The 27,586-nt window shown below is 50.9% G+C and overlaps 1 protein-coding gene across 4 annotated transcripts in view; it reads right to left on the minus strand.

Moving 5' to 3' along the window:
- Positions 1 to 27,586, minus strand: part of LOC145358372 (endophilin-B2-like) — an 85,883-nt gene that overhangs the window by 28,352 nt on the left and 29,945 nt on the right. For 2 of the 4 annotated variants that reach the window (XM_080212369.1, XM_080212370.1), the window contains exons 3-6: positions 22,813 to 22,941; positions 6,345 to 6,478; positions 4,327 to 4,419; positions 1,143 to 1,205 (exon numbers count right to left, since the gene is read on the minus strand). In XM_080212369.1, coding sequence (XP_080068495.1) covers positions 1,143 to 1,205; positions 4,327 to 4,419; positions 6,345 to 6,478; positions 22,813 to 22,941 — 419 coding nt within the window. The remainder of the gene's footprint in view (positions 1 to 1,142; positions 1,206 to 4,326; positions 4,420 to 6,344; positions 6,479 to 22,812; positions 22,942 to 27,586) is intronic. The other 2 variants (XM_080212371.1, XM_080212372.1) reach the window with 1 other exon arrangement.

Raw genomic sequence — 27,586 nt, forward strand, 5'->3', positions numbered from 1 at the left:
ATGCCCATGTCCCACGAATGAATAAAAAAACCTGGGTAATGCTCTGGGGACCTGAGTTCAAATCCCACCATGGCAAATGGTGAAATTTGGATTCAATATAAACTTGGAATTTAATGTCTAATGTTGACCATGAAACCATTGTCAATTGTCCTAAAAATCCATCTGGCCCTTTAGAGAAGGAAATCTACCATCCTTACCTGGTCTGGCCTAGATTAGCTTTTATTGGTAGAGGGATTGAATTTCGGCGCCGTGAGGTCATGTTGCAACTGTACAAAACTCTGGTGCGGCCGCACTTGGAGTATTGCGTACAGTTCTGGTCGCCGCATTATAAGAAAGATGTGGAGGCTTTGGAAAGGGTGCAGAGGAGGTTTACCAGGATGTTGCCTGGTATGGCGGGAAGGTCTTATGAGGAAAGGCTGAGGGACTTGAGGTTATTCTCGTTAGAGAGAAGAAGGTTAAGGGGCGACTTAATAGAGGCCTATAAGATGATCAGAGGGTTGGACAGGACGGAGAGTGAGAGCCTTTTTCCTCAGATGGCGATAGCTAGCATGAGGGGACATAGCTTTAAATTGAGGGATGATAGATGTAGGACAGATGTGAGAGATAGGTTCTTCACTCAGTAAGTAGTAAGTGAGTACTACTCAGTGAGTAGTAAGGGCGTGGAGTGTCCTGCCTATAACAGTAGTGGACTCACCAACATTAAGGGCACTTAAATGGTCATTGGATAAACATATGGATGATATTGGAATAGTGTAGGTTAGATGGGCTTTAGATTGGTTCCACTGGTTGGCGCAACATCGAGGGCTGAAGGGCCTGTACTGAGCTGTAATGTCCTACGTTTGATTCCAGAGCCACAGTGATGTGGGTGACTCATAAATGCCCTCAGGGATGGGCAGCCAGCGATGCCCAGACCCCATGAATGAACAAAATAAAAAGGGGGGAAACCTTTGAGGAGACACTTAGGGAGAGTTGGCAGTCAGGGCAACTGCAAGTGAGGCCACAGTTTTAAAAGTCAGCACATTTAAGAGACCTGGTTTAAAAAAAGAATCACCAATCCTTATAGCATACAATGTGGGTGAGAGCAGGAGGAAGGCAAAATAAAGAGGAGAAGATGGGGAATGTGGATTTCACCCGTGGCTTACCGCTGATGCACTGGCCGACAGCACATAGTTACGAGGCCTAGTCTCCTGAAAATCAGGTGCTGCCTACGAGGCGGGAAGAAATTTTACACACACAAAAAAAAAATATATCATGCATAAAAAGCGATATTTCTGTGCACACGTTTTCAGAAAAAGGTCACTTCAAACTCGAAAAAAGAGCGAATCAAATAAATCTCAGCCTGGAGATGTGCGGTGGAACTGGACTCAGTCACTGCCACGGGGGTAAACGTGCTACTGAAGGAAGAGCGGCGCACAGCAGGGGGGGGGATCCCAAACCTCAACTCCGCTCACTCTGACACGACGAGGCTGTCCGCAGTACAACCTAAAGCAGGCGGCGCCCAACTTGTGTGTAGAGGTCTCAATCCAACCAACACAGGCCCAGACAGACAGATCCTGCTGTACAACGGCTGCGTTAACCCCCCCCCCCCTAGTGGATCGTGCCCCAGGTCTATTCCGGAGTTTTCCGGTAACTTACACCTCCCCTCGCCAACCTAACCCAAGGTTCGATGCCGGGGAGGGGGGGGGGGGTGGGAGGGGTTGGGAATTGGATCCAAATGGCCGCCTTTGTCGCTATGGCGTTCCCAGCTTCCTTCTGTTAACCTGTACGGAGATGTAGGGCTCTCTGTTGGGTCTTGGACCAAGTGTTAACAAGCCTGGGTTTACACGTTGCGGGGGGGGGTGGTACAGAGTGAGGTTGGGGTGGTGGGGGTGGGGGTGGGGGGGGTGTTGTTGGGGCAACGGGAGGGGGTTTGATCTGGGAGGAGGGAAGACGAGAGCAGCTCAGACCAAGTCTAACCTGTGGGCGGCACGGTGGTTAGCACTGCTGCCTCACAGCGCCAAGGGTTCGATTCCGGCCTCGGAATAAAGAATAAAAAGATCCATCTCTGCTGCCAGGGAGCAGTGATATTATAATCAGCTAAACCTTCCACCTGGCGGGACAGTCTGGGACTGAATAGCTCTCACACTCCAATCGCCAGAATGTCCTTACGAAACGTCTAACTCATTATGGTCACCCAGTGACACTCTGAGCTAACTAAGGTATAGAACATAGAACATTACAGCGCAGAACAGGCCCTTCGGCCCACGATGTTGCGCCGACCAGCTACAAAACACTGACCCACTAATCTAAACCAATCCCTTTTCGTCCATAAACCTATCCACGGATCTCTTAAACGCCCCCAAACTAGGCGCATTTACAACTGCAGCAGGCAGGGCATTCCAATCCCTCACCACCCTCTGGGTAAAGAACCTACCCCTGACATCCGTCCTATATCTACCACCCCTTAATTTAAAGCCATGCCCCCTCGTGCTAGCTTTCTCCATCCGAGGAAAAAGGCTATCACTGTCCACCCTATCTAAACCTCTAATCATCTTATATGTTTCAATAAGATCCCCTCTTAGCCGCCTTCTTTCCAACGAAAACAACCCTAAATCCCTCAGTCTCTCCTCATAGGACCTCCCCTCCATACCAGGCAACATCCTGGTAAACCTTCTGTGCACCCTGTAGAGATGTCAATGTTGGACTGGGGATGGGGCACAGTAAGAAGTCTCACAGGTTAAAGTCCAACAGGTTTATCTGGAATCACGAGCTTTCGGAGCGCTGCCCCTTCCTCAGGCGAGTTATCACCTTCACCACGGACCCATCCAGGTACTCACCTGATTTAACCCGGTGCTGTGGGACTTCTCACAGCTCCGATCTAAGGGGTTCAGACAGACGGGTAAGATACACAAAGAGGGCAAAAGAAATAAACGGGGTGAGAAGGAGGGAGACGACATCGGGAAATATTCCATTTCCAACTTTGACGGTGAACACTGACAGACGGGGGGAGGGAGTGGGGGTGGGGGGGAGGGGAGGGAGGGGAGGTGACCTACGCAACAGGAGTTAGCTTCTCCAAACGACACCGCAGTGTGAGGCTGTACAACCATGGTTTCTCCCTCCACCCTCCCTATTCTCCACCACCAAGCTGGGCGATAAATCACAACACTGATCGCAGTTACAGGCGGGTGGCCACGGTGGGTTAGCACTGCTGCCCCACAGCGCCAGGTTCGATTCCCGGCTTGGGTCACTGTCTGTGCGGAGTCTGCATGTTCTCCCCGTGTCATCTATTAGCATATGGATAAACATTGGAATAGTTTAGGTTAGAGGGTCATTAGATTGGTTCCACTGGTCGGTACAACATTGAGGGCCGAGGGGTCTGTACTGCGCTGTAATGTTCTGTGTTCTATGCTCGGGTGGGTTTCCCCCCACAGTCTGAAAGAGGTGGGGATTAAGTGCATCGGCCGTGCAAAATTCTCCCTCAGTGTAACCCGAACAGGTGCCAGAGTGTGGCAACTAGGGGATTTTCACAGTAACTTCACTGCAGCGTTAATGTAAGCCTAACTTGCGACGCTGATAAATAAACTTTAAAAAATAGAAGATCTCCACACTCAAAAGGTGTAAATAAAACAAAAAGGGAGGTTGGGGGTTGGGGGGGGAATCTCAAATTCTAAGTTAGCGTCTGTGACAAAAACTAATCTCAGTTTCCAGCACATCTCCAACTAAACCCAACCGCCCGGCCAGCCCCAAGGCAACGTTACTGACACGGCAGACAACAGAGACGCACACGCACACGCACACGCACACACACACGGGATGGGACTGTTAACTCAGTCACTAGTAGAACACGCAGCTTGCGTTGCGATGGTTGGTTCTGAGGAGATTCCAACTGCGCCGAAGGGCTCAGGTCACGAATGAGTCGAAAACGTCTTTCTTTCCTTCCCTCCCTCTCCGAAATATTTATATATATTTATCAAAAATCCTTCTAGAACGTTACGGAAAACTAGATCAGAGAAAGTAGCAATTCAGCCAACATGTACTCACTTCTCCCTCACACTGCGCACAGCAACAGAAAAAGAACATTGGTCAGTAAGAAGGTTTAAGACAATATAACTCGCGGAACTGAGTTAAAGGCAGAACGTTATTCAACAACAAAGCAGAAAGAGAGAGCGAGAGATTCATGCAAGAACATTAACTCTCCCAGTTGGCACAACGTAGCGACGGGCTCTCCGCTGTCTCCGGGTCAGATTCCCACTTCCTGGCTGGATTTTAAGCCGTGCACCTTGTTGCCGTGACACCAGGGAGAGTTAAGGGATCCTTAGGGATGGGGTGGAAAAGGGAATCACGTACTGCTGCCTTGGCCTCAGCCGTCTTGGCCTTCTTTAACCGGGCCTTGCAGGCATCCAAGTCCAGTCGCCTGTTCTCCAGAAGTCTTCTCTCCTTCTAGAACATTCCAACACAGAAACAGAGGAGGCACCCGCATTAACTGCACTCTCTCACTTCGCCTCCTCCCGGTCATTCCCCCGACACATTCTCAGGCCCGGCCTCGCCTCACCGCCTCCGGCCTCCCCCAGGCCCGTCTCTTTGCCTCACGGGCTCTTTCCCCATCACTGAAGGAACTTACATTTATATAGCACCCTACGTGGTCTCTCAAAGTGGGCTGCAGCCAGTGACGTACCAGTGCGGTCACTCGTAAGGATTTACAGCAGTCAAAATTGCGCCAAGCAAGATCCCATACTTGGATCAGGGGGATTGCTCCTTAGTGTCAGGGGGGACTAGCTAGGGTAAATGCATGGGGTTATGGGGATTGGGGTTGTGGTCAGTGCAGACTCGATGGCCCAAATGGCCTCCTTCTGCACTGTAGGGATTCTACGATCCTACATGATTGGATAATTGGTTTAGACTGAGGCTGGGCGAGGGATTAGTATTGGCCAACAGGAATAACTCTCCTTTGCTTCTTCCCAATAGCACCAAGGGATCTTTGACGCCCCCTCGAGAGGCGGACAAGGCCTCGGTGTAATGCCTCAGTGAGCAGACGGCAGTGCTGCACTCCCCCGTGAGTGTCGGAGTGGGATCACTGCTCAGGACTCCGGAGTGTGACTCAGGGGTGAGAGGGAGCCCCACTAATCCTGAAGTTAGACCCTCGGGAGAATCTGTAGGACAAAGCTCAGAGTGAGAGGCCAGGAATTCTATAGGATCAGCATTCCCTCAATCCCCAAAGAAACTCGGAATCTAATCGTAACCAGTTTTTAATCACAACCACTAACGACAGTCGTACCATCAACTGCCGGGCTTCTTTACTCCGAAATTCCCTCCCTACACCTCGTTCCACCTCTCCCCTCCCTCTCTCTGTCTTTCTCCTCCTCCCCACACTCAATGGAACAGTGGTGATCAGCTTGGGAGCTGGCATTGGTTGGATGGGCAGAATGGCCTCCTCCTGGAAGACCTAAACCAAATCGTTTAAAAAAAACGAAAGGGAAGAGTGGAGAAGGCGGGTTTTTGAGGGCTTGTCCACAGATTAAAGTCAGTTCCCAAGTACCAAGAATTGGAAATATTTACTAAACACCGAGAGGGGGCTCCTCACCTCCAGAGGGAGGCATCAAATAAGAACATAAGAACATAAGAAATAGGAGCAGGAGTCGGCCATCTAGCCCCTCGAGCCTGCCCCGCCATTCAATAAGATCATGGCTGATCTGTCGTGGCTCAGTTCCACTTTCCCACCCTCTCCCCATAACCTTTAATCCCCTCTCTTATCAAAAACCCATCAACCCGCTTCTTAAAAATATTTAGCGAGGCAGCCTCCACCACTTCAACGGGCAGAGAATTCCACAGATTCACCACCCTTTGAGTGAAGAAGTTCCTCCTCAACTCTGTTCTAAACCGCCTCCCCTTTATCTTGAGGCTGTGCCCCCTAGTCCTACTGTCTTTTTTGAGCGGGAAGAGTCTCTCCACCTCTATCCTATCCATCCCATTCATCATCTTATACGTCTCAATGAGATCTCCCCTCATTCTTCTAAACTCTAACTAGTACAAGCCTAGTTTATTCAGCCTCTCCTCATAGCTCAACCCCCTCAACTCCGGTATCAGCCTAGTAAACCCCCTCTGCACTCCCTCCAGGGCCAAAATATCTTTGCGCAGGTGCGGCGCCCAAAACTGCACACAGTACTCCAGCTGCGGCCTCACCAATGCCCTATACAGCTGCAGCAAGACCTCCCTACTTTTATATTCAATCCCCTTCGCTATGAAGGCCAGCATCCCATTCTCAGAAATCTCAGAAATGGTGCGGGTTTGGGTCGGGGGAGGTGGCTGGAGACCGAAGGACCATGAGGAATATCAGATAGCGCGCGGGAAATCGCATAAAAACTCACCGAAATGGTCTTCCAATCTCCCTCCAGGAAGTTCCGGAGAGGCGTCAGGAAGTTAATCATGGAGGACTGGATGAAATCCCGATCCGCAGCTCCCAGGCGTCTCTGCGCCTCGCCAACCTTGATCAGCGTGCTACCTGAGGGCCACAAGATTGCAGAGGGTGACACACACGTAACTGCCCCCCCCCACTGTCCCTTTAAAAGGGTGACCCAGCTGGGGGGGGAGGGTCAGCTGGCTTAGTGGACCAATGGGGATTGAGGATGGGTAAACACCCCAGGGAGTGGAGTCCTCCCTGAGGTGGCACGGTGGTTATCACCGCCACCTCACAGCACCCGGGGATCCGGGTACAAGGCCTAACCCAGGGGTGGGTGGAAGGGGTGCCCCCGGGTAACTCGGGGGGGTGGGGGGGGCGATTCTAGGGCAGCCGGTCTCTGCACAGTTTGACCGTGTTAATAACACCGTTCATGTCCCTGACAAACTCGGAGCCTTGGCACATCCACCGCGGGACACGGCACAGTGTGAGCGGAACTCAGTGAAGAGTACTGTTCGATGGGAAGGGGTGAGGGGAGGCAGTTGACCGTTTTTTGGGGGGGGGGGGTTGTTTTGGGGCAGGGGGTTATAATTTAATTAACCTCAGTGTCATAGAGTTTCAATATTGCCCATATTTGGGTTTTTAGTATTCTGTGGGATTGAAGTAGCTGAGGCCTACGCTCTACAGGCCGAGGGGCTGAGCCGATAGGAGCTTGGAGAGGGTTTGTCCAGGATAAACACGGGAATGAAACGATTCCATTGGTGAGGAGGAGCCACCTTCCTCACCAAACCGGGGGCCATTAACGTGCAGCAGGCACTGATCGGATCTATCCGGAATTCAGGAGAAACGCCTTTGGCCAGAGAATGTGGCATCGCTCCCACTGGGGGTAAACGGTCCAGACGGGGATTTTGGGGGGGCAACACTGTGGGGGTCCAGGGTTGGCCAGCAATTGGGAGACTGACAGCTCAGGGGGCCATTGCGCATGTGCAGAGTCTCACCGGTTTTAGCCTCCCATACAGGAGTAGGCCTCACCCCCTGAAATCCGTGCAGAGGGTGGGAGGTTCTAGTCTGACCTCCCACTGAAAAAAAACCAGCGTGAATTACTCCAGTTTTCCTGCAGGTTCAACGTTTAGAATATTTTGGGGAGAATTCCGGCCCAGATTTCCAAACCATTCCATCCTTTCGCGATTTGTCACAAACCTGGCTCCCAAAAGGCCTCCCACAACAAAACACACCCTGCAACTTGAAAGTTCTTATTCAATCTTGCTGACACGCGCAGGCAGAAAGATCCCAGCAATACAGTAATTTAATGCAACGTTTATTAAATCGGAATGGCAAAGACGAGCTTCTAAATCAAACGCTGTCTGAACTTAATCCATTATGCAAATCAAGTAAGTAAATAAAAAGGACATCAGAATTCTCGATTGACAAAAGGTTCCCATTACCAAATGTACCAGGACTGGGCTGGAGCCCAACTCTCCCCTCCCCCAGGATTCACTCTCTGTGTCCCGTCCCCAACAATATCCCGCCAGCTTCACGTAAGGGAAAGAATTTGCACCCTGTAACATTCCAAAGCCGTTTGCAGCTAATGAAGAAGGTAAAAATAAAGGTGTGTTCGCTGTTGTAATGCAGGAAAAACAGCAGCCAGTGTGTGTGTGTGTGCACAGCAAGATCCCACAAACAGCCAGCTGGTAAATGATCAGATAATCTGTTCCTACGATTGTGGGTCAAGGAATAAATACTGGCCCCAAGACAACAGGGTGCACCCCCCCCCCCCCGTCTCAGTTTAAAGTCTTATCCAAAAGACAGCACCTCTGACAGTGCGGCGCTCCCTCAGCACCGACCCTCTGACAGTGCGGCACTCCCTCAGCACCGACCCTCTGACAGTGCGGCACTCCCTCAGCACCGACCCTCTGACGGTGCGGCACTCCCTCAGCACCGACCCTCTGACGGTGCGGCGCTCCCTCAGCACCGACCCTCTGACGGTGCGGCGCTCCCTCAGCACCGACCCTCTGACGGTGCGGCGCTCCCTCAGCACCGACCCTCTGACGGTGCGGCGCTCCCTCAGCACCGACCCTCTGACGGTGCGGCGCTCCCTCAGCACCGACCCTCTGACGGTGCGGCGCTCCCTCAGCACCGACCCTCTGACGGTGCGGCGCTCCCTCAGCACCGACCCTCTGACGGTGCGGCGCTCCCTCAGCACCGACCCTCTGACGGTGCGGCGCTCCCTCAGCACCGACCCTCTGACGGTGCGGCACTCCCTCAGCACCGACCCTCTGACGGTGCGGCGCTCCCTCAGCACCGACCCTCTGACGGTGCGGCGCTCCCTCAGCACCGACCCTCTGACAGTGCGGCGCTCCCTCAGCACCGACCCTCTGACAGTGCGGCGCTCCCTCAGCACCGACCCTCTGACAGTGCGGCGCTCCCTCAGCACCGACCCTCTGACAGTGCGGCGCTCCCTCAGCACCGACCCTCTGACAGTGCGGCGCTCCCTCAGCACCGACCCTCTGACAGTGCGGCGCTCCCTCAGCACCGACCCTCTGACAGTGCGGCGCTCCCTCAGCACCGACCCTCTGACAGTGCGGCACTCCCTCAGCACCGACCCTCTGACAGTGCGGCACTCCCTCAGCACTGACCCTCTGACAGTGCGGCACTCCCTCAGCACTGACCCTCTGACAGTGCGGCACTCCCTCAGCACTGACCCTCTGACAGTGCGGCACTCCCTCAGCACTGACCCTCTGACAGTGCGGCACTCCCTCAGCACTGACCCTCTGACAGTGCGGCACTCCCTCAGCACCGACCCTCTGACAGTGCGGCACTCCCTCAGCACTGACCCTCTGACAGTGCGGCACTCCCTCAGCACCGACCCTCTGACAGTGCGGCACTCCCTCAGCACTGACCCTCTGACAGTGCGGCACTCCCTCAGCACCGACCCTCTGACAGTGCGGCACTCCCTCAGCACCGACCCTCTGACAGTGCGGCACTCCCTCAGTACTGACCCTCCTGGGGCCGGGGGGGGAGTTGGTGTGTGTGTTGTGGGGTGGGGAGGGCGTGTGAGGGCATGGGTGGGGGAAGGGGTTAAAAATAATGAATGGATGTTAAACATTGACAAGGCGGAGTACAGGAACGAGATAGAGTGTTTGGTGAACTGCTGCGACGCCAATAATCTCTCCCTCAATGTCAACAAAACGAAGGGAGATTGTCATCGACTTCAGGCAGCGTAGACAAGGACAAGCCCCTGTCTACTCAGGAGGCGAAGGAAGTTTGGAACGTCCACTACGACTCGCACCAATTTGTACAGATGCACCATTGAAACCATTCTTTCTGGTTGTATCACAGCTTGGAACGGCTCCTACTCTGCTCAAGACCGTAAGAAACTATAAAGGCTCCAAATCAACCTCCCACCCATTTCCACTGCCTTGGAAAAGCATAATCAAGAACCCCACACACCCCGGACATTCTCTCTCCTGCCTTCTTCCGTCAGGATAAAGATACAAAAGCCTGAGGTCACGTACCAACCGACTCAAGAACAGCTTCTTCCCTGCTGCTGTCAGACTTTCGAATGGACCTACCTCACATTAACTTGATCTTTCTCCACACCCCCTGGCTCTGACTGTAACACTACATTCTGCACCCTCTACTTTCCTTCTCTATGAACGGTATGCTTTGTCTGTATCGCAGGCAAGAAGCAATACTTTTTACTGTATACTAATACATGTGACAATAATAAATCAAATCAAAATCAAAAGGAATTGAGATGTTTGAACTGGGAGCCAGTGGAGGGCAGTCACCACAGGGCTGTAACTCAGCCTTTCCTCTGGGTCTGTAGAAACCCAAAGACTTTTGTGTGAAACCAATAAATACCCATCCAGTGAGGGGGCAGAGGGTACACGGCACTGTTAGTGCGGTACTACAGCGCACATCGCTGTATTAGCGAGAGAATGGTAGAATCATAGAACCTCTACAGTGCAGAAGGCAGCCATTCAGCCCAAAAAGTGTGCACCGAGTACAATCCCATCCAGGCCCTAACCGCACAAAGAACATAAGAAATAGGAGCAGGAGTAGGCCATCGAGCCCCTCGAGCCTGCCCCGCCATTCAATAAGATCATGGTTGATCTGATAGTGGTTCAGTTCCACTTTCCCGCTTTCTCCCCTTCACCCTTAATCCCCTGTCTATCAGAAACCTATCTACCCATGCATTTACCCTAGCTAGTCCCCCTGACACTAAGGGGCAATTTAGCATGGCCAATCCACCTAACTTCCGACTATGGGAGGAAACCGGAGCACCTGGAGGAAACCCACACAGACACGGGGAGAATGTGCAAACTCCATACAGACAGTGACTCAAGCTGGGAATTGAACCCGGGTCCCTGGTGCTGAGAGGCAGCAGCACTAACCACTGTGCCACCGTCCCTCCTGAATAAAATATCATTAGCTCCAGCAGAAATGACGGAAGCCCGTATTAAAGCACTCAGCGGCTGGAATCGAGATATCAATTAGGCCCAAGCTGTGTTCCATTAACTCCAGCCCACATGACGGCCGTTTACACCAAGCATCGCCCGTGTGCTGCTGAAAACTGATAGAAACGAAAGCACAGCGGCTGCCATCGTTCCCCCTGACCCCCAGCATTCCCGAGTCCTCTCTCTGTACCTGGACTCACTGCCGGGAAGAAGAAACCATCCATGGCCGCTCCAACCCAACAGATCACCGGGAGCTTCAGGCAATAGAACCAAAGAACGGAATTGGCTTGTAGATAAAAAACCTACCCTCACGGTTTTGGGAGATGAAGGCCTGTGTTGATCTCAGACCAGTGAATGTACTCGCTCACGGTACAGGCTCCGGTGATGCAGGAAGCTTCTTTTCATTCATTCGTGGGACATTGGCATCGCTGGGTGGGCCAGCATTTATTGCCCATCCCTAGTTGCCCTTGAGGAGGTGGTGGTGAGCTGCCTTCTGGAATCGCTGGTCTGTGGGTGACCCACAATGCTGTTAGGGAGGGAGTTCCAGGATTTTGACCCAGTAACTGCAAAGGAACAGTGATATATTTCCAAGACAGGATGGTGAGTGGCTTGGAGGGGAACTTAGAGGTGGTGTTCCCCATGTATCTGCTGCCCTTGTCCTTCTAGATGGAAGTGGTGGTGGGTTTGGAAGGTTCTGTCTAAGGATCTTTGATGAGTTGATGCAGTGCATCTTGTAGATGGTACACACTGCTGCTACTGAACATCGGTGGTGGAGGGAGTGAATGTTTATAGATGTGGTTCCAATCAAGTGGGTTAATCAGATACTATTCAGCTCAATGACATGGAGTGACACAGTGGTTAGCATTGCTGCCTCGCAGCGCCAGGGACCTGTGTTCAATTCCAACATTGAGCCACTGCCTCTGCAAAGTTTGCACATTCTCCCCGTGTCTGCGTGGGTTTCCTCCGGGTGCTCCGGTTTCCTCCCACAATCCAAAGATGTGCGGGTTAGGCTGATTGGCCGTGGTAAATTGCCCCTTAGTGTCACGGGATTAGCAGGGTAAATGTGTGGGATTACAGGAATAGGGCCTGGATGGGATTGTGGCCGGTACAGACTCGATGGGCTGAACGGTCTCCTTCTGCACTCTAGGGATTCTGTGAATGGGAATGATTAGTGAACCAGAGTCCGCAGCACCCGGTGGAATAGCTTGTTAGAATTCCACAACGGACTGTGAGGGGCAGGCAGAGGTTCTGATCTGCTCCAGTTCCACAAATCAACTCCATGAAAATAGCTTGCATTCAGATAGCACAATCCGGTAAAACATCCCGAGGTGTTTGACTGTAATGTTATCAAAGATTAGACTCTGAGCCATGGAACCAGAGCTATCAGGATGGGGATCAAAAGCTTAATCAGACAGGTAGGTTTTAAGGAGTGTCTTAAAGAAGGGTGGAGAATCTGGAGAAGCCAGGAATTTTACAAAGAGAATTCCAGGTCTTTGGGACCTAGGCAACTGGCAGATGTGCAAGAGGTCGGAATATGAGGAGCGCAGATATCTAGGAGGATCGTAGGGCTGGAGGAGGCTCCACTATTCAATCATGGCTGATATTTTTCTGATCCCAATTCTTTTGCCTTTTCCCCATAACCCCTGATCCCCTTATTAATCAGGAACCTATCTATCTCTGTCTTAAAGACACTCAATGACCCGGCCTCCTCTGCGGCAAAGAGTTCCACACATTCCCCACTCTCTGGCTGAAGACATTCCTCTTCATCTCTGTTTTAAAGGATCGTCCCTTTAGCCTGAGGTTGTGCCCTCTGGTTCTAGTTTCTCCTTCTAGTGGAAACATCCTCTCCATGTCCATTCTATCCAGACCCCCACAGTATCCTCTAAGTTTCAATAAGATCCCCCTCATCCTTCTAAACTCCAATGAGTACAGACCCCGAGTCCTCAACTGTTCCTCAAACTACAGGCTCTTCATTCCAGGGATCAGGAGGGGAGAGAACGAGGTTAAAACATCCATTTGGCTAGTGGGTGCTGCGCTATTAGAATGCCAGAGAAATGGACACAGCTACAGCGTCCCAACATTTCAGAAATAATGAATTTTTATGTTGAATGAAAGATGTGAAGTAAGTTCCAGCTCCCCATCGCTCTCACTGCCAAAGTGCCATCAGGAAAATGAAGATTAACTCAACCGGGCTGAAGAAAATGCTTCAAGTTAATTTCCACAAGGTTTGGCAGATGCCTTGTTGTAGCTGCAAGTGCGGAGGTTTGTTCTCTAACTGCACCTTAGGGATTTCCCTTTCGTTAGCGGTAAAACAAAATGTTGGCTATTAATCCTCCTAAATGTCACCAATTCACGCAATGCTGCTTTATCCATCAATAATATATATCCAGAGAGAGTCAAAGGACAGAAACTCGGGAGGATCTGTCACCAGACGGTGGAGTTTATATAATGACTCAAAGAATCGGAAGGAATGTGGAGATTTTTTATTTTACACGGTAAATTTTTGTGATCTTGCTGCCTGAAAGACTGATGGAGTCAAAAGCAATAATCAAAAGGAATTGTTAAATATTTATAAAGGAGAAATTAGTTGGGCTACAGGTGAAGCCATTGGAGAAAGTGAGGGAATGGAAAGGGAGAAACGCAATCGAAAAATCAAAATTAAACCAATAGATCTTCAACTGTACGAGAAACAGGTAAAACTGGTCTGGATAGCTCACAACAGAGCTAACACAGTCACAATGGGCCAAATGGCCTCCTTCTGCCCTGTACTGTTCTCACGCACACATACATGGCAGTCCCACTCACCTACATAAATTACTGCGGATGCTGGAATCTGGAATCAGAAGAGAAAATGCTGGAAAATCTCAGCGGGTCTGGCAGCCTCTGTGAGGAGAGAAAAGAGCTGAAGTTTCGAGTCCAGATGACCCTTTGTCGAAGCTAAGTTCTCTCTCTGAGCTGCCATTAGCAGCCTTTCCCCTTGTTTTTGTGGCTATGACTCATCTTTCATTCTCTCCCCCTGCCGTATAAATATCTCCCACTTTCTCTGCCTTTTAGCTTTGACAAAGTGTCATCTGGACTCGAAACGTCAGCTCTTTTCTCTCCTTCCAGACCCGCTGAGATTTTCCAGCATTTTCTCTTTTGGTTCCAGTCATCTACATTTGTGTGCAGCAAAAAAAATAATTTAATTTCCAGAAAAAAACAGCCTCCTGTTGGAATCACAAGGAAAGATGTTCTCAGTGGAATTTTATAAGTGTTGGTTCTTTAATCAGCTGCCCAGGAGGTGCTTCTGAGAGATGGAGCTTCTGCGACTCGAGAGCTCGGACTGGGAACTGGGATCAGTCCTGTCTGTGCCGGTCAAGCCCACAGCAATAATCCAGCTACTTATCTTATTATCCGAATGTTGGTAGGCTTTAATTATCCTCATTGTGTGACAGACTCAACTTGCAAAAGCGAGCAGGGAGAATGCGCATTTACTCAGATACACACACGCGCGTATAACGGGTGGCACAGTGGTTAGCACTGACCCCTCACAGGCACCAGTGACCCGGGTTCGATTCCCGGCTCCGGTCACTGCCTGTGTGGAGTTTGCATGTTCTCCCCGTGTCTGCGTGGGTTTCCTCCCACAGTCTGAAAGACGCGCTGGTTAGGGTGCATTGGCCGTGCTAAATTCACCCTCAGTGTAACCCTTATAAGTGCCGGAGTGTGGCGTCTAGGGGGTTTTCACAGTAACTTCATTGCACTGTTAATATAAGCCTACTTGTGACGTTAATAAATAAACTTCTCTCCCCCACTCTTACTGCCTTCCCTCAGGTGTCTTGGGAAGATTTACAGGCTGATAATCGAGCATTTTGGCCACATTACGAACACAGATTCAGTATCCTGAAGTGGGAATCGAACCTAAGCTTCTGGTCCTGCAGCAGAGACACTATTCACAGCACCACACGGCCTGCCCCAGCCCTTATAAATCCATGCCCTATCACCATAGGTACACACAGTGCAGGAGGAGGCCATTTAGCCCATTGTGCCTATGCCAGCTCTTTGAAAGAGCTATCCAATTAATCCCACTTTCCCCTGGTTCAGCAATATCTTCCTTTTCAAATATTTATCCAGCTCTTCTCTGAAAGTTACTCAGAATCTGCTGCCCTTTCAGTCAGGGCGTTCCAGATCTCCGGTGGTTGGCACTGCTGCCTCCACAGCAGCAGGGAGCCGGGTTCGATTCCCGGCTGGGGTCACTGTCTGTGTGGAGCTTGCACAGTCTCCCCGTGTCTGTGTGGGTTTTCTCCGGGTGCTCCGGTTTCCTCCCACACCCCAAAAACGTGCTTTTAGGCTGATTGGTGTTAACAAATTGTCCCTAAATTAGACCTCCCTCAATCTGGTGCACATATAATTCTCTAAAGTCGCACCCCTTTATTGTGGAGTCCAAGAGGCATATGCAATGGTCATAGGTAGGAGGAGGATTGGAATGAGGCGCTCACTGGGTGTTAAAATGGCGGTGTGGGCTTGTTGGGCCAAAGGGCCAGTTTCCTGCGCTGTGTTGTTCTTTGCTCGTCCACAGTCCAAAGATGTGCAGGTTAGGTGGATTGGCCATGCTAAAATTGCCCCTTTGTGTCAGGGGGGGTGGGGACTAGCTCAGGTAAATGCATGGGGTTATGGGGATAGAACCTGGGTGGGATTGTGGTTGGCGCAGACTCGATGGGCTGAATGGCCACCTTCTGCACCGTAGGGATTCTACGAACCCGATGTGTCAAAAACAAATCTCATTTCTTCTCTGGCTCGGATCCGGCTGTTAGCGGAGACAGATTTTTCTCATTCCACTCAGTCGTAATCCTTCACAGGAAAAGATTAATCTTGGAAGCAACACAAGGAACTGTACAGAAGACACAGTAACTGAGAAGGGTTAAGGAACTGGCTAAAAAAATGCCAGCTGAAGAAAGTCAGACCTTGTCCGTGCCAGGTGGAGGAGTCTGGTCAGGGATATCTCCCACAGAGCACACAATCTCAGCTGAAGCAGTTTCCCGGAGGTTAATTGTCTGTTACACATCAACCAGACGCAATCAGGTTACAGCACAGGCTTATCACTCTGTCTGGCCTGTCACATCCCAGTTTTCAGACTAACACAACAAGGTTTAACAATCTGCTCTCTCTCTCCCTCCCCCCATATCTTCATCCGTCACAGTTCACCCTCTCATTTCAGCTTCTCTGCCCTCTGGCCATTCACACCTTCCATTCTCTCTCTGGGCTGCCATTAGCAGACTTTCCCCTCGCTTTTGTGGCTTTGACTCATCTTTCATTCCCTTACCCCACTGTATAAATATCTCCCACTTTCCATAAAAGAAAATTACTGGGAATGCTGGAATCTTAAACTAAAGGAGAAAAAGCTGGAAAATCTCAGCATTTCCCTGGAGCGTAGGAGGCTGAGGGGTGATCTTATAGAGGTCTATAAAATAATGAGGGGCACAGATCAGCTAGATAGTCAATATCTTTTCCCCAAAGGTAGGGGAGTCAAAAACTAGAGGGCAGAGGTTTAAGGTGAGAGGGGAGAGGTACAAAAGGGTCCAGAGGGGCAATTTTTTCACACAGAGGGTGGTGAGAGTTTGGAACAAGCTGCCAGAGGCAGTAGTAGAGGTGGGTACAATTTTGTCTTTTTAAAAGTGTTAAGATAGTTACATGGGTAAGATGGGTATAGGGGGATATGGGCCAAATGCGGGCAATTGGGATTAGCTTAGGGGCTTAAAAAAAGGGCAGCATGGACAAGTTGGGCTGAAGGGCCTGTTTCCATGCTGCAAACCTCATTCTATGAGGTCTGGTAGCATCTTTGTTAAAGAGTCACCTGGACTCGAAACATCAGCTCTTTTCTCTCCTTCCAGATGCTGCCAGACCCGCTGAGATTTTCCAGTGTTTTCTCTTTTGGTTTCCGATTCCAGAATCCGCAGTAATTTGCTTTTATCTTTTAAACAGTCCGCTTCCCTTCCAGACGAGGACATGTCGTTACAACTGTACACATGGCCAGTGGCAACATACAAACTTACCGGCAACTGCGGAAAATCTGACGCAAGGTTTTGTTTGGTTCAATAAAGAAATATTTAAAGAAGTGACATTATTTCCATCGCTCCCCGATCGCATTTAGAAACGTTCACTCCTCTTTCCCCCCCCCAGTGTTGGTCCTACTCTTCTCTCTCCTCTTCCACTTCTCCCCATTCCGGTTTCCTTTCCTGGGATTTGGTTCAGGGAAGGTCCCTTCCCTGTCACACAGCATCCCGCCCCACCCCCAGGATCAGAATCCTCCACGTCCCTAATTCAATGATGTGGAGATGCCGGTGTTGGACTGGGGTGGGTACAGTAAGAAGTCTCTCAACACCAGGTTAAAGTCCAACAGGTTTATTTGGAATCACGCACTTTCAGAGTAATGCTCCTTCAAGTTAAAGTTATTAGTCACAAGCACGGCTTACATTAACACTGCAATGAAGTTACTGTGAAATTCCTCTAGTCGCCACACTCTGGCGCCTGTTCGGGTCAGTGCGCCGAACCAGCGCATCTTTCAGAATGTGGGAGGAAATCGGAGCACCCGGAGGAAATCCTCGCAGACACGGGGAGAACATGCAAACTCCACACAGATGGTGACCCAAGGCGGGAATCGAACCCATGTCCCTGGTGCTGTGAGGCAGCAGTGCTAACCACTGTGCCACTCCATCAGGTGATAGAGAGTTGGGTTCACAAACACGGCATATATAGACACAGACTCAATTACAAGATAATGGTTGGAATGCGAGTCTTTACAGGTACAGACAGTGAGAGGGACAATCACAGGTTAAAGAGATGTGAATCATCTCAAGCCTGGACAATTACTAGGATTTTGCAAGCTCAGGCTAAAGGGGCTTCTCTAATGGGTAACTAATTCAACAAATAATGTGGGAGTCTTCTAGGATCCCATTAGTCATAGAAACCCTACAGTGCAGGAGGAGGCCATTTGGCCCATTGAGTCTGCACCAACAACAATCCCACCCAGGCCCTATCCCCATAACCCCACATATTTATCCCACCAATCCCTTTAATCTACACATCCCGGGACATTAAGGGGCAATTTAGCACGGCCAATCAACCTAACCTGCACATCTTTAGAGAGTGTGGAAGGAAACCGGAGCACTCAGGGCTAGTCATTCCCACTGGACTTTGTGATTGGATTGTTGCAGTCAAGCTCGGTTCTCTAATTGCACAGAACAAATATTCTCCATAGCAACCCCTCCGCCAATCAGCGTCAACTTGACAACCAATCAGCACCCTTTCCTCTTAAACTGCGATTGTTTGAAATTTGGTATTCTTGCGTTTGTCCTGATGAGTGCAAGATAAAAAGCTTCAGCAACAAGTCTCTCTATTCTGCAATATTGCTCTCTCCGGATGGGTTAATGGACAGTAATCAGGAGCAGTTGTCACTGATTTATTCCCAGCCGTCAGACTCGGAACAAAGTGCCCTCGTCGTCAGGCAGACATCAATAATTCAGCAAAGGCCGAGCAAAAGAACAACTAGTCACCTTTAGATAATGATTCCACTGAAATGGCACAGGTCAAACGTCAACCTTCAACATTCCGTTCTTCAAACATTGAACAGATATATTAAAAAAATCCCATCAGAGAAATAAACCGAACATTGTCAGGGGTTGGACGTGACGCACTTTGGGATGTCCTGGTGTTACCAAAGACACTAGACGAACGCACGTCTCCCTCTAACACTCTCTCTGAGGAAGGGTGCTCTCGCTCTCGAGGGAGAGCAGTGAAGGTTTACCAGGCTGATTCCGGGGATGGTGGGACTGATGTTGGAGGAGAGATTGACTAGGTTAGGATCGTTTTCACTGGAGATCAGACAAATGAGGGGAAATCTCATACAGACTTATATAATTCTAACAGGACTGGACAAGGGAAGATGTTCCTGATGATGGGCAACCAGGGGTCACAGTCTGAGGATTCGGGGAGGACCATTTAGGATGGAGGTGAGAAGGCATTTCTTCACCCAAGGAGCGGTGAGCCTGTGGAATTCGTTCCCACAGGAAGGAGTTGATGTCAAAACATTGAACGTATTCAAGAGGCAGCTGGATATAGAACTTGGGGGTGAATGGGATTAAAGGTTATGGGGAGAAAGCAGGATTAGGCTATTGAGTTGGATGATGAATGGTGGAGCAGGCTCAAAGGGCCAAATGTGTTTCTATGACACAAATCTCTTCAGCAAATGCAGAATTTTCTGCTATTATTGGCAGCATTGAGATACTTTCCAAGATCTTGCATCAACAAAAGATTTGTCATCTTTGACTCAAATTGATCAACATTCATTATCTCAGCAATTCCACCGCGACAACACTTCACGTTTACAGAGAACTTTCACTTAGCAACACGTCCCAGAGATACTTCACAAGAGCGCTTACAAAACGGAAGCTCGGCACCAATCCGCATGAGGTGGCGTCAGTGTCAACAACCAAAAACTGTCACAGAAACATGTCTGAAAGGAAGGGGAGAGAGGCGGAGGGGTTTGGGGAGGAATACTAGAGCCTGGGGCCTTGGCAACTAAAGATACAACAGCCAGTGGTGAGGTGAGGATAATTGGAAGTTACTAATCCATATTTTCCAGTGACACGGTGATAGGCGGGATTGAAAGCAGTACAGAGGGAAGCATAACGTTACATGAAGAAATAAAATAATAGACAAAAGTCCAACACTCAAGGAGCTCAACACCATCCAGGACAAGGCCACCCGTTTGATTAGCACCCCATCCACAAACTTTCACTCCTTCCACCATCGACACTCAGCTTACAAGATGCATTATCGGAACTCACTGAGGCTCCATCGACAACACCTTCCAAACCCACCTCAAAAGACAAGAGGCAGCAGGTAGCTGGGGACAACTCCACTACCTGCAAGTTCCCCTCACCATCCTGACTTGGAAATCTATCGGCCACTCCTTCACTGTTGCCGGGTCAAAATCCCAGAACATCTTCCTTAATAGCACTGAGGGTGTTCCTACACCACAGGGGCTGCAACGGTTCAAGGCGGCAGCTCACCACCACCTTCTGAAGGGTCATCAGGGATGGGCAATGAATGCTGGTCTAGGCACACCCCATTAATGAATTAAAAACTATTGGGGCAAGTGGATTTTAACAGGGGTAAAAATGAGGTCCGTCTTTTTGGAGCTAGAAAGTTAGAACAGAATTCTAAAGGGTGAAAAACGTGAACTAATAGTGGTCCAAAGGGTGGTGGGGGCAGATACACATTAAAATGTCACAAACAGTACAGAAAATAATCTTAAAGGCAACTTTTTGTTGGTCTCTATATCCAGAAGATTAATTCAACAGAAACATGGGAGCAGGAAGAGGCCATTCAGCCCGTCGAGTCTGCTCTGCCATTCATTATGATCATGGCTGATCATCCAACTCAGTAGGGGAATCCTGATTTTCCCCATAACCTTTCACCCTATCCCATTAATTACAGGGGAGTAGGGTTTATGGTACAGCTTTTGTAAACCTTGGTCGGATCAAACCAGGAGTTACTGGGAGCCGGTCTATACCCCAGACCCCAGGAAAGATGTACTGCCGGAGGGTGGGGTGGATATGGTCTAGGTTTACTGGAATAATAGCTGGGGGGGGGGGGGGGTGCCCCCCCAACCCAGATGGGGAAAGGACAGCCCCCCAGAAGGGGAAAGGAGGGGTGCCAGCGAATTGTGCCAGAAGGGGGGAGTGGGCGTGAGAGCGAGCGAGGCGGGGGCGAAGAGAGAGAGAGGGATCAAACGCATTTGGATATTTTCAATATCTACAATGCATTAAACTCCCGACAGCCACGTACATTTTCCATCTGTCCTGCTGGCTCTAAGTTATTCCGGCAGTTATTAATAAACGTCCCCTGGGGATCCGGCTAAAAGGTGCTGCAGCAAGCAGGGCAGGAAAAGATGTTCTAATCCCAGAAGGATGGATGAGCAGAATGTGGAAAAGGATAATCCTCTTTCCGTGGATTTTAAATTCACGGCAAAGGAAAACAAAAACACGAAAACGCAGCCGTTTGGAATGATTTCGGAGGAAAACGGGAGAATTACAGATCTTCCACATTGGAACGCTGCCTTTAATTTCCACACGTCAATTTTTATTTCACTTTCTGTAGGACAATGAAACAATTCTCACCCCCCTGCAGTGAGCAGAGAATCTGTAATTATCAACCGTTCCCTGGGTTACTGAACTGCAGACTGAGATTGGAAATGACTCCTAACTTCACCCAGTGACCCCTGGGTGAGTGACCAAGCCCCAGGACAGTGACCCCTGAACCCTGGGTGAGTGACCAAGCCCCAGGACAGTGACCCCCAACCTAATCACCCTGTCACATTTTGTTATCACGTGTTTTGCCAAGGCCTGGCATCTTCAGATATTTACTCTGTAACACCAAGCGAATGTGGCCACCCTACATTCCTGGGGGCCACCCTGCCCCCCAGGACACAGGAGCAGCTCAGTGCGAGGACGCTCTGGCCAGCAGATCTCCGTCCACCCCGTCCTACTCCTGCCCACATCCGCTCTGCACCTTCCCGTAGACAGATGGTACGCAGAAGCTGATAACATCGTCTCGCAGACATTGAGACTTTCACAGTCAGGAGGCAGATTGACAGCATGAACACTAAATAAAAACAGCACCTCGTGCAGTCGTTAACCCCCAACCCACAGTCCAGCCAATCACACAGATCCGTTTCTCTGCCAACATCGAGCAACTCACCTGGGCAAATTAAAAAGCCACCGGGCATCACCACTCACCGCCACCGATTCACACCTCGCCACAGCTCAGGGGCAGCACTCACCCCCATGGGCTCACAGTAACAGCACGGTGCTGAGGGAGTGCCGCACTGTCAGAGGGTCAGTGCTGAGGGAGCGCCGCACTGTCAGAGGGTCAGTGCTGAGGGAGTGCCGCACTGTCAGAGGGTCAGTGCTGAGGGAGCGCCGCACTGTCAGAGGGTCAGTGCTGAGGGAGCGCCGCACTGTCAGAGGGTCAGTGCTGAGGGAGCGCCGCACTGTCAGAGGGTCAGTGCTGAGGGAGTGCCGCACTGTCAGAGGGTCAGTGCTGAGGGAGTGCCGCACTGTCAGAGGGTCAGTGCTGAGGGAGTGCCGCACTGTCAGAGGGTCAGTGCTGAGGGAGTGCCGCACTGTCAGAGGGTCAGTGCTGAGGGAGTGCCGCACTGTCAGGGGGGGTCGGTGCTGAGGGAGTGCCGCACTGTCAGGGGGGGTCGGTGCTGAGGGAGTGCCGCACAAATACACAATCTGATCAATATCTGCACACGGGATCTTACTGTGCACTATTTGGCTGCCGCATGACAACTGTTCAATGGAGGATTTAATTGGCTGTAAAATGAGTCGGGACATTCTGTGACAGGCGCCGTTCAAATGAAAATCTTCCTTTCTGCCTTTGAAAATATGTTTGCATTTATATAGCACCTACATAACTGGGGCATCCCAACTTGTTTTTTCAGAACCATTGTAACACCATCCAATGCCCATTTTCCAGTTCCCCCGCTGCCCAGTTCTTGCCCCCAGCCCCCCCCCCCTCAGCACTGCCCCATTGGCAGTGTGGCACCCCCTCAGCACTGACCTGTTGGCAGTGCGGCACCCCCTCAGCACTGACCTGTTGGCAGTGTGGCACCCCCTCAGCACTGCCCCATTGGCAGTGTGGCACCCCCTCAGCACTGACCTGTTGGCAGTGTGGCACCCCCTCAGCACTGCCCCGTTGGCAGTGTGGCACCCCCTCAGCACTGACCTGTTGGCAGTGTGGCACCCCCTCAGCACTGCCCCATTGGCAGTGTGGCACCCCCTCAGCACTGCCCCATTGGCAGTGCGGCACCCCCTCAGCACTGCCCAGGAGCGGGGCTTGAACCCAGAACCTTGTGACTCAGACAGAGTGACGGCTCACAGTGACGGGACCCAGCCTCTGTATTCAGGAGTGTTCTCAGTCGGGTGGTGAACTCACCATAAGGGGTCCCAGGTCCAAACTCGCTGGCAGCGTCAATCATGTACTGTCCTAACAGCTCGCCATTGGTGATCCGGGAGGGAATTTTCCGATCCAGCTTCTCGTAAAGGAATTCCTCGATCCGAGCACCTGGAGGGGGTAAAGAGAGGGGGTTAGAGGGGGTTCGTGAACTTGTTTCAGAGAGCACTGACCCACTCCCAGCAATCTACCCCCCACCCCCCCACATCCCCCACGCACACACACATACCCACCCCCATATAACCCCCCTCCATTCCGAGAAAAACACTCAATCCTGTCTCCCAGCACCAGTATCCATGACAACAAGCCTCAAACCGAGGAGTTAGTTACGCACACCCCCTCCCCTCTGCCTCCACACCCAAGAGCTCACAAACAGCGAGCCCTGGCAGTAACTATGCTGGCATGGTAGTTAGCACGACTGCCTCAACACCAGGGATCTGGATTTGATTCCAGCCTCGGCTCACCGTCTGTGTGGGGTCTGCATGTTCTCCCCGTGTCTGCGTGGGTTTCCTCTGGGTGCTCCGGTTTCCTCCCGTAGTCCAAAGATGTGAAGATTAGCTTGACTGGCCGTGTTAAATTGCCCCTTAATAAGAACATAAGAAATAGGAGCAGGAGTAGGCCATCTAGCCCTTCGAGCCTGCCCCGCCATTCAATAAGATCATGGCTGATCTGTTGTGGCTCAGTTCCACATTCCCGCCCTCTCCCCATAACCCTTAATCCCCTCTCTTATCAAAAACCCATCAACCCGCGTCTTAAATATATTTAGCGAGGCAGCCTCCACCACTTCAACGGGCAGAGAATTCCAGAGATTCACCACCCTTTGAGTGAAGAAGTTCCTCCTCAACTCCGTTCTAAACCGCCCCCCTTTATCTTGAGGCTGTGCCCCCTAGTCCTACTGTCTTTTTTGAGCGGGAAGAGCCTCTCCACCTCTATCCTATCCATCCCATTCATCATCTTATACGTCTCAATGAGATCTCCCCTCATTCTTCTAAACCCTAATGAGTACAAGCCTAGTTTATTCAGCCTCTCCTCATAGCTCAACCCCCTCAACTCCGGTATCAGCCTAGTAAACCTCCTCTGCACTCCCTCCAAGGCCAAAACATCCTTGTGTAAGTGCGGCAACCAAAACTGCACACAGTACTCCAGCTGCGGCCTCACCAATGCCCTATACAGCCGCAGCAAGACCTCCCTACTTTTATATTCAATCCCCCTCGCTATGAAGGCCAGCATCCCATTCGCCTTCCTGACCACCTGCTGCACCTGCAAGCTGGGTTTTTGCGACTCATGCACAAGGACCCCGAGGTCCCTCTGCACCGTCGCCTGCTGCAGTTTTTCGCCACGTAAGTAATAATCCTTCCTACCATTCTTCCTACCAAAGTGGACCACCTCACACTTGCCAACATTAAATTCCATTTGCCATTTCCTGGCCCATTCGCCCAGCCTATCTAGATCCTTCTGCAGACTCTCCACACCCTCCGCACAATTTGCCGTTCCACCAATCTTGGTGTCATCAGCAAATTTCGACACCCTACACTCGGTTCCCTCCTCCAGATCATCTATATAAATGGTAAAAAGCTGAGGCCCCAGCACCGACCCCTGGGGCACTCCACTAGTCACCAACCGCCAATCCGAATAGCACCCGTTGACCCCCACTCTCTGCCTCCTATTTGACAACCAATCCTCTATCCACGCTAACACCCTACCCCCAACTCCATGCCCCCTGACCTTCTGCAATAACCTCTTGTGAGGCACCTTGTCAAACGCCTTCTGAAAATCCAGAAAGACCACATCCACCGGCTCTCCTCTATCCACCGCCCTAGACACATCCTCATAGAACTCCAGTAAATTTGTCAGACACGACTTCCCTTTAACGAAACCGTGCTGCGTCTGCCCTATCAAGCAATTCCCAGGGCAAATGTATGGAGCAATGGGAATAGGGCCTGGGTGGGATTGTTGTCGATACAGACTCGATGGGTCGAATGGCCTCCTTCTGTACTAACAGGATCTATAATAACACAATCTCGCGCCGGGATCCATTTGGCCGGCTACGGCTGTACCAGCTCTTGGAAAGGATTATCCAATTATCCGGGGTGGCACAGTGGTTAGCACTGCTGCCTCACTGCACCAGGGACCTGGGTTCGATTCCCGGCTCGGGTCACTGTCTGTGTGGAGCCTGCACATTCTCCCCGTGTCTGCGTGGGTTTCCTCCGGGTGCTCCAGTTTCCTCCCACAGTCTGAAAGACATGCGGGTAAGGTGCATTGGAGAGAGAGAGGGGGGGAGGGAGGGAGAAAGAGAGAGGGAGGGAGGGAGAGAGGGAGAGAGAGAGAGAGAGAGAGAGAGAGAGAAAGAGAGAGAGAGACAGAGAGAGAGAGAGAGAGAGAGAGAGGGGTGTGTATTTGATATTTTGGTTGGGGGTGAGCTCGGGGCCAGAAGATGTGAGGCTGACTAGGACAGCACTGAATCAACCCAGTACGATGGATGTTGGAAAGCAATACTGTGCACGGGTCACCTGAAGTAACCTCTGAATTTCCTAGAATCCCGACACTACAGGAGGAGGCCATTCAGCCCATCGAGTCTGCCCCAACCACAATCCCACCTAGGCCCCACCCCTGTAACCCCACACATTCACTCTGCTAATCCCCCTGACACTAAGGGGCAATTTTAGCACGGCCAAATCAACCTAACCAGTATATCTTTCGGACTGTGGGAGGAAACCGGAGCACCCGCAGGAAACCCACGCAGACATGGGGAGAATGTGCACACTCCACGCAGACAGTGACTCAAGCCGGGAATCGAACCCGGGTCCCTGGCACAGCAGTGCTAACCCACTGGGCCACCCTGAATAATACTGTAACAAAACACAGCTTTGAATACTGAAAAATAAACACAGCCCTGCAATGCGGACGGGATTAGATGTGTTGATCTGTTATTTCTTTAAAAAAATAGTAATTTGAGAGTACATTCACACCGTAGACTGTAAGAGCTTGGAACAACCTTTACAGACACTTAATCCAATCCATTTTTCCAATGTAAAATTCTAATGATCTGCCTGGCGTTAAGTGAATAAGATTGGGTACAGAATCAGAACCTCTCTGTTGGCGCAGTGTCGATTACACCGAGGTACAACATTCTGCCTGTCATACCCGTGTGATTTACAATTCCTGCTCCTTAATCACGTTTACTCCACCCTCAGCAGCCAGTTGTCATGGTAACTGGAGAGGAACATTAGCACTCTCTTCCCCCGATACTATCTTCACAAAAAAATATTTCATTAAACCTATTACCCAACGTAAATAATCCTCCCTCCTGTGTCCTCACCAGCGACTGGGAGATCAGACCCAGAATCATCGAATCCCTGCAGTGCAGGAGGTGGCCATTCAGCCCATCAAGTCTGCAGCGACTACTATCCCACCCTCATCCCCGTAACCCCATGGTTTTACCCTGCTAATCCCCCTGACACTAAGGGGCAATTAAGCATGGCCAATCAACTTAAACTGCACATCTGGGTGGTACTGCTGCCTCACAGCTCCAGGGATCCGGGTTCGATTCCCGGCTTGGGTTAATGTCTGTGCAGAGTCCGCACGTTCTCCCTGTGTCTGCGTGGGTTTCCTCTAAGCGCTCCAGTTTTCTCCCACAGTTAGGTGGATTGGCCATGCTAAATTGCCCCTTAGTGTCTGGGGGACCAGCTAGGGTAAATGCATGGGGTCATGGGGATAGGACATGGGTGGGATTGTGATTGGTGCAGACTCGATGGGCCGAATGGCCTCCTTCTGCAATGCAGGATTCTATGAACAGCAATGCTGACTCGATGGGCCAAATGGCCCACTCCAGCTCCTATTTCTCCCATAAAAAAAGGACAAATAAAATGTTATGGCTTCAGGAGGCTGTGGCAGAGAGTTCCCCCAGGGAGGAGGACACAGGCTCCCCACAGTGTGTTGCTAACACACGCAAACCGCAATGACAGACCTGGAAAAGGTCACTTTGCAATTTAATCTGGAAGGAAAATGTCTCAAACTCAGTCAGAGGCCGAGTCATCGCGACAAACGGCAGGCTCTCAGAGAAACCCAGCACTGAAGGTAAAAACCTAGGGATGGGAAAGAATATCTTCACGAGAGGCCACTGAGGTAAATCGCACGTGTCTCTCAGGGGAAATCAGATACACACACAAGGGGGACAGGAGGAGGAGGAGAGGCCAGCTGGAGTAATGTCTTACATGGAGCATAAACTCCAGCATGTAGCAGTTGGGCCGAATGGCCTGTTTTTCTGCTGTAAATGCCACACCTGGCCAAATTGCCCTTTAGTGGCAGGGGGGGCTAGCTAGGGTAAAGGGGATAGGGCCTGGGTGGGATCGTGATTGGTGCAGGCGTGATGGGCCGAATGGTCTCCTGCTGCACTATAGGGATTGTACAAAATTCTATTCAAAGAAACAGACTCTTATATTTATAAGATACCACACATTTGCTGATTTTTCTTTTACTTATTCTTGTGGGCATTGCGGGCCTGAGTGAGGCACTCTGTCAGAGAATCCCTACAGTGCAGGAAGTGGCCATTCAGGTCTGCACTGACCACAAACATTTACCCTGCTAATTCCCCTGACACTGAGGGTCAATCTCGCACGGCCAATCCACCTAACCCGTGCACCTTTGGACTGTGGGAGGAAACCGGAGCACCCGGAGGAAACCCATGCCGACACGGGGAGAAGGTGCAGCCTCCGCACGGACAGTGACCCGAGCCGGGAATCGAACCCGGGTCACT

Source organism: Carcharhinus amblyrhynchos, chromosome 25 (assembly GCF_965287045.1).
Source record: "Carcharhinus amblyrhynchos chromosome 25, sCarAmb.v2.hapA, whole genome shotgun sequence".
NCBI classification, from domain to species: Eukaryota; Metazoa; Chordata; class Chondrichthyes; order Carcharhiniformes; family Carcharhinidae; genus Carcharhinus; species Carcharhinus amblyrhynchos.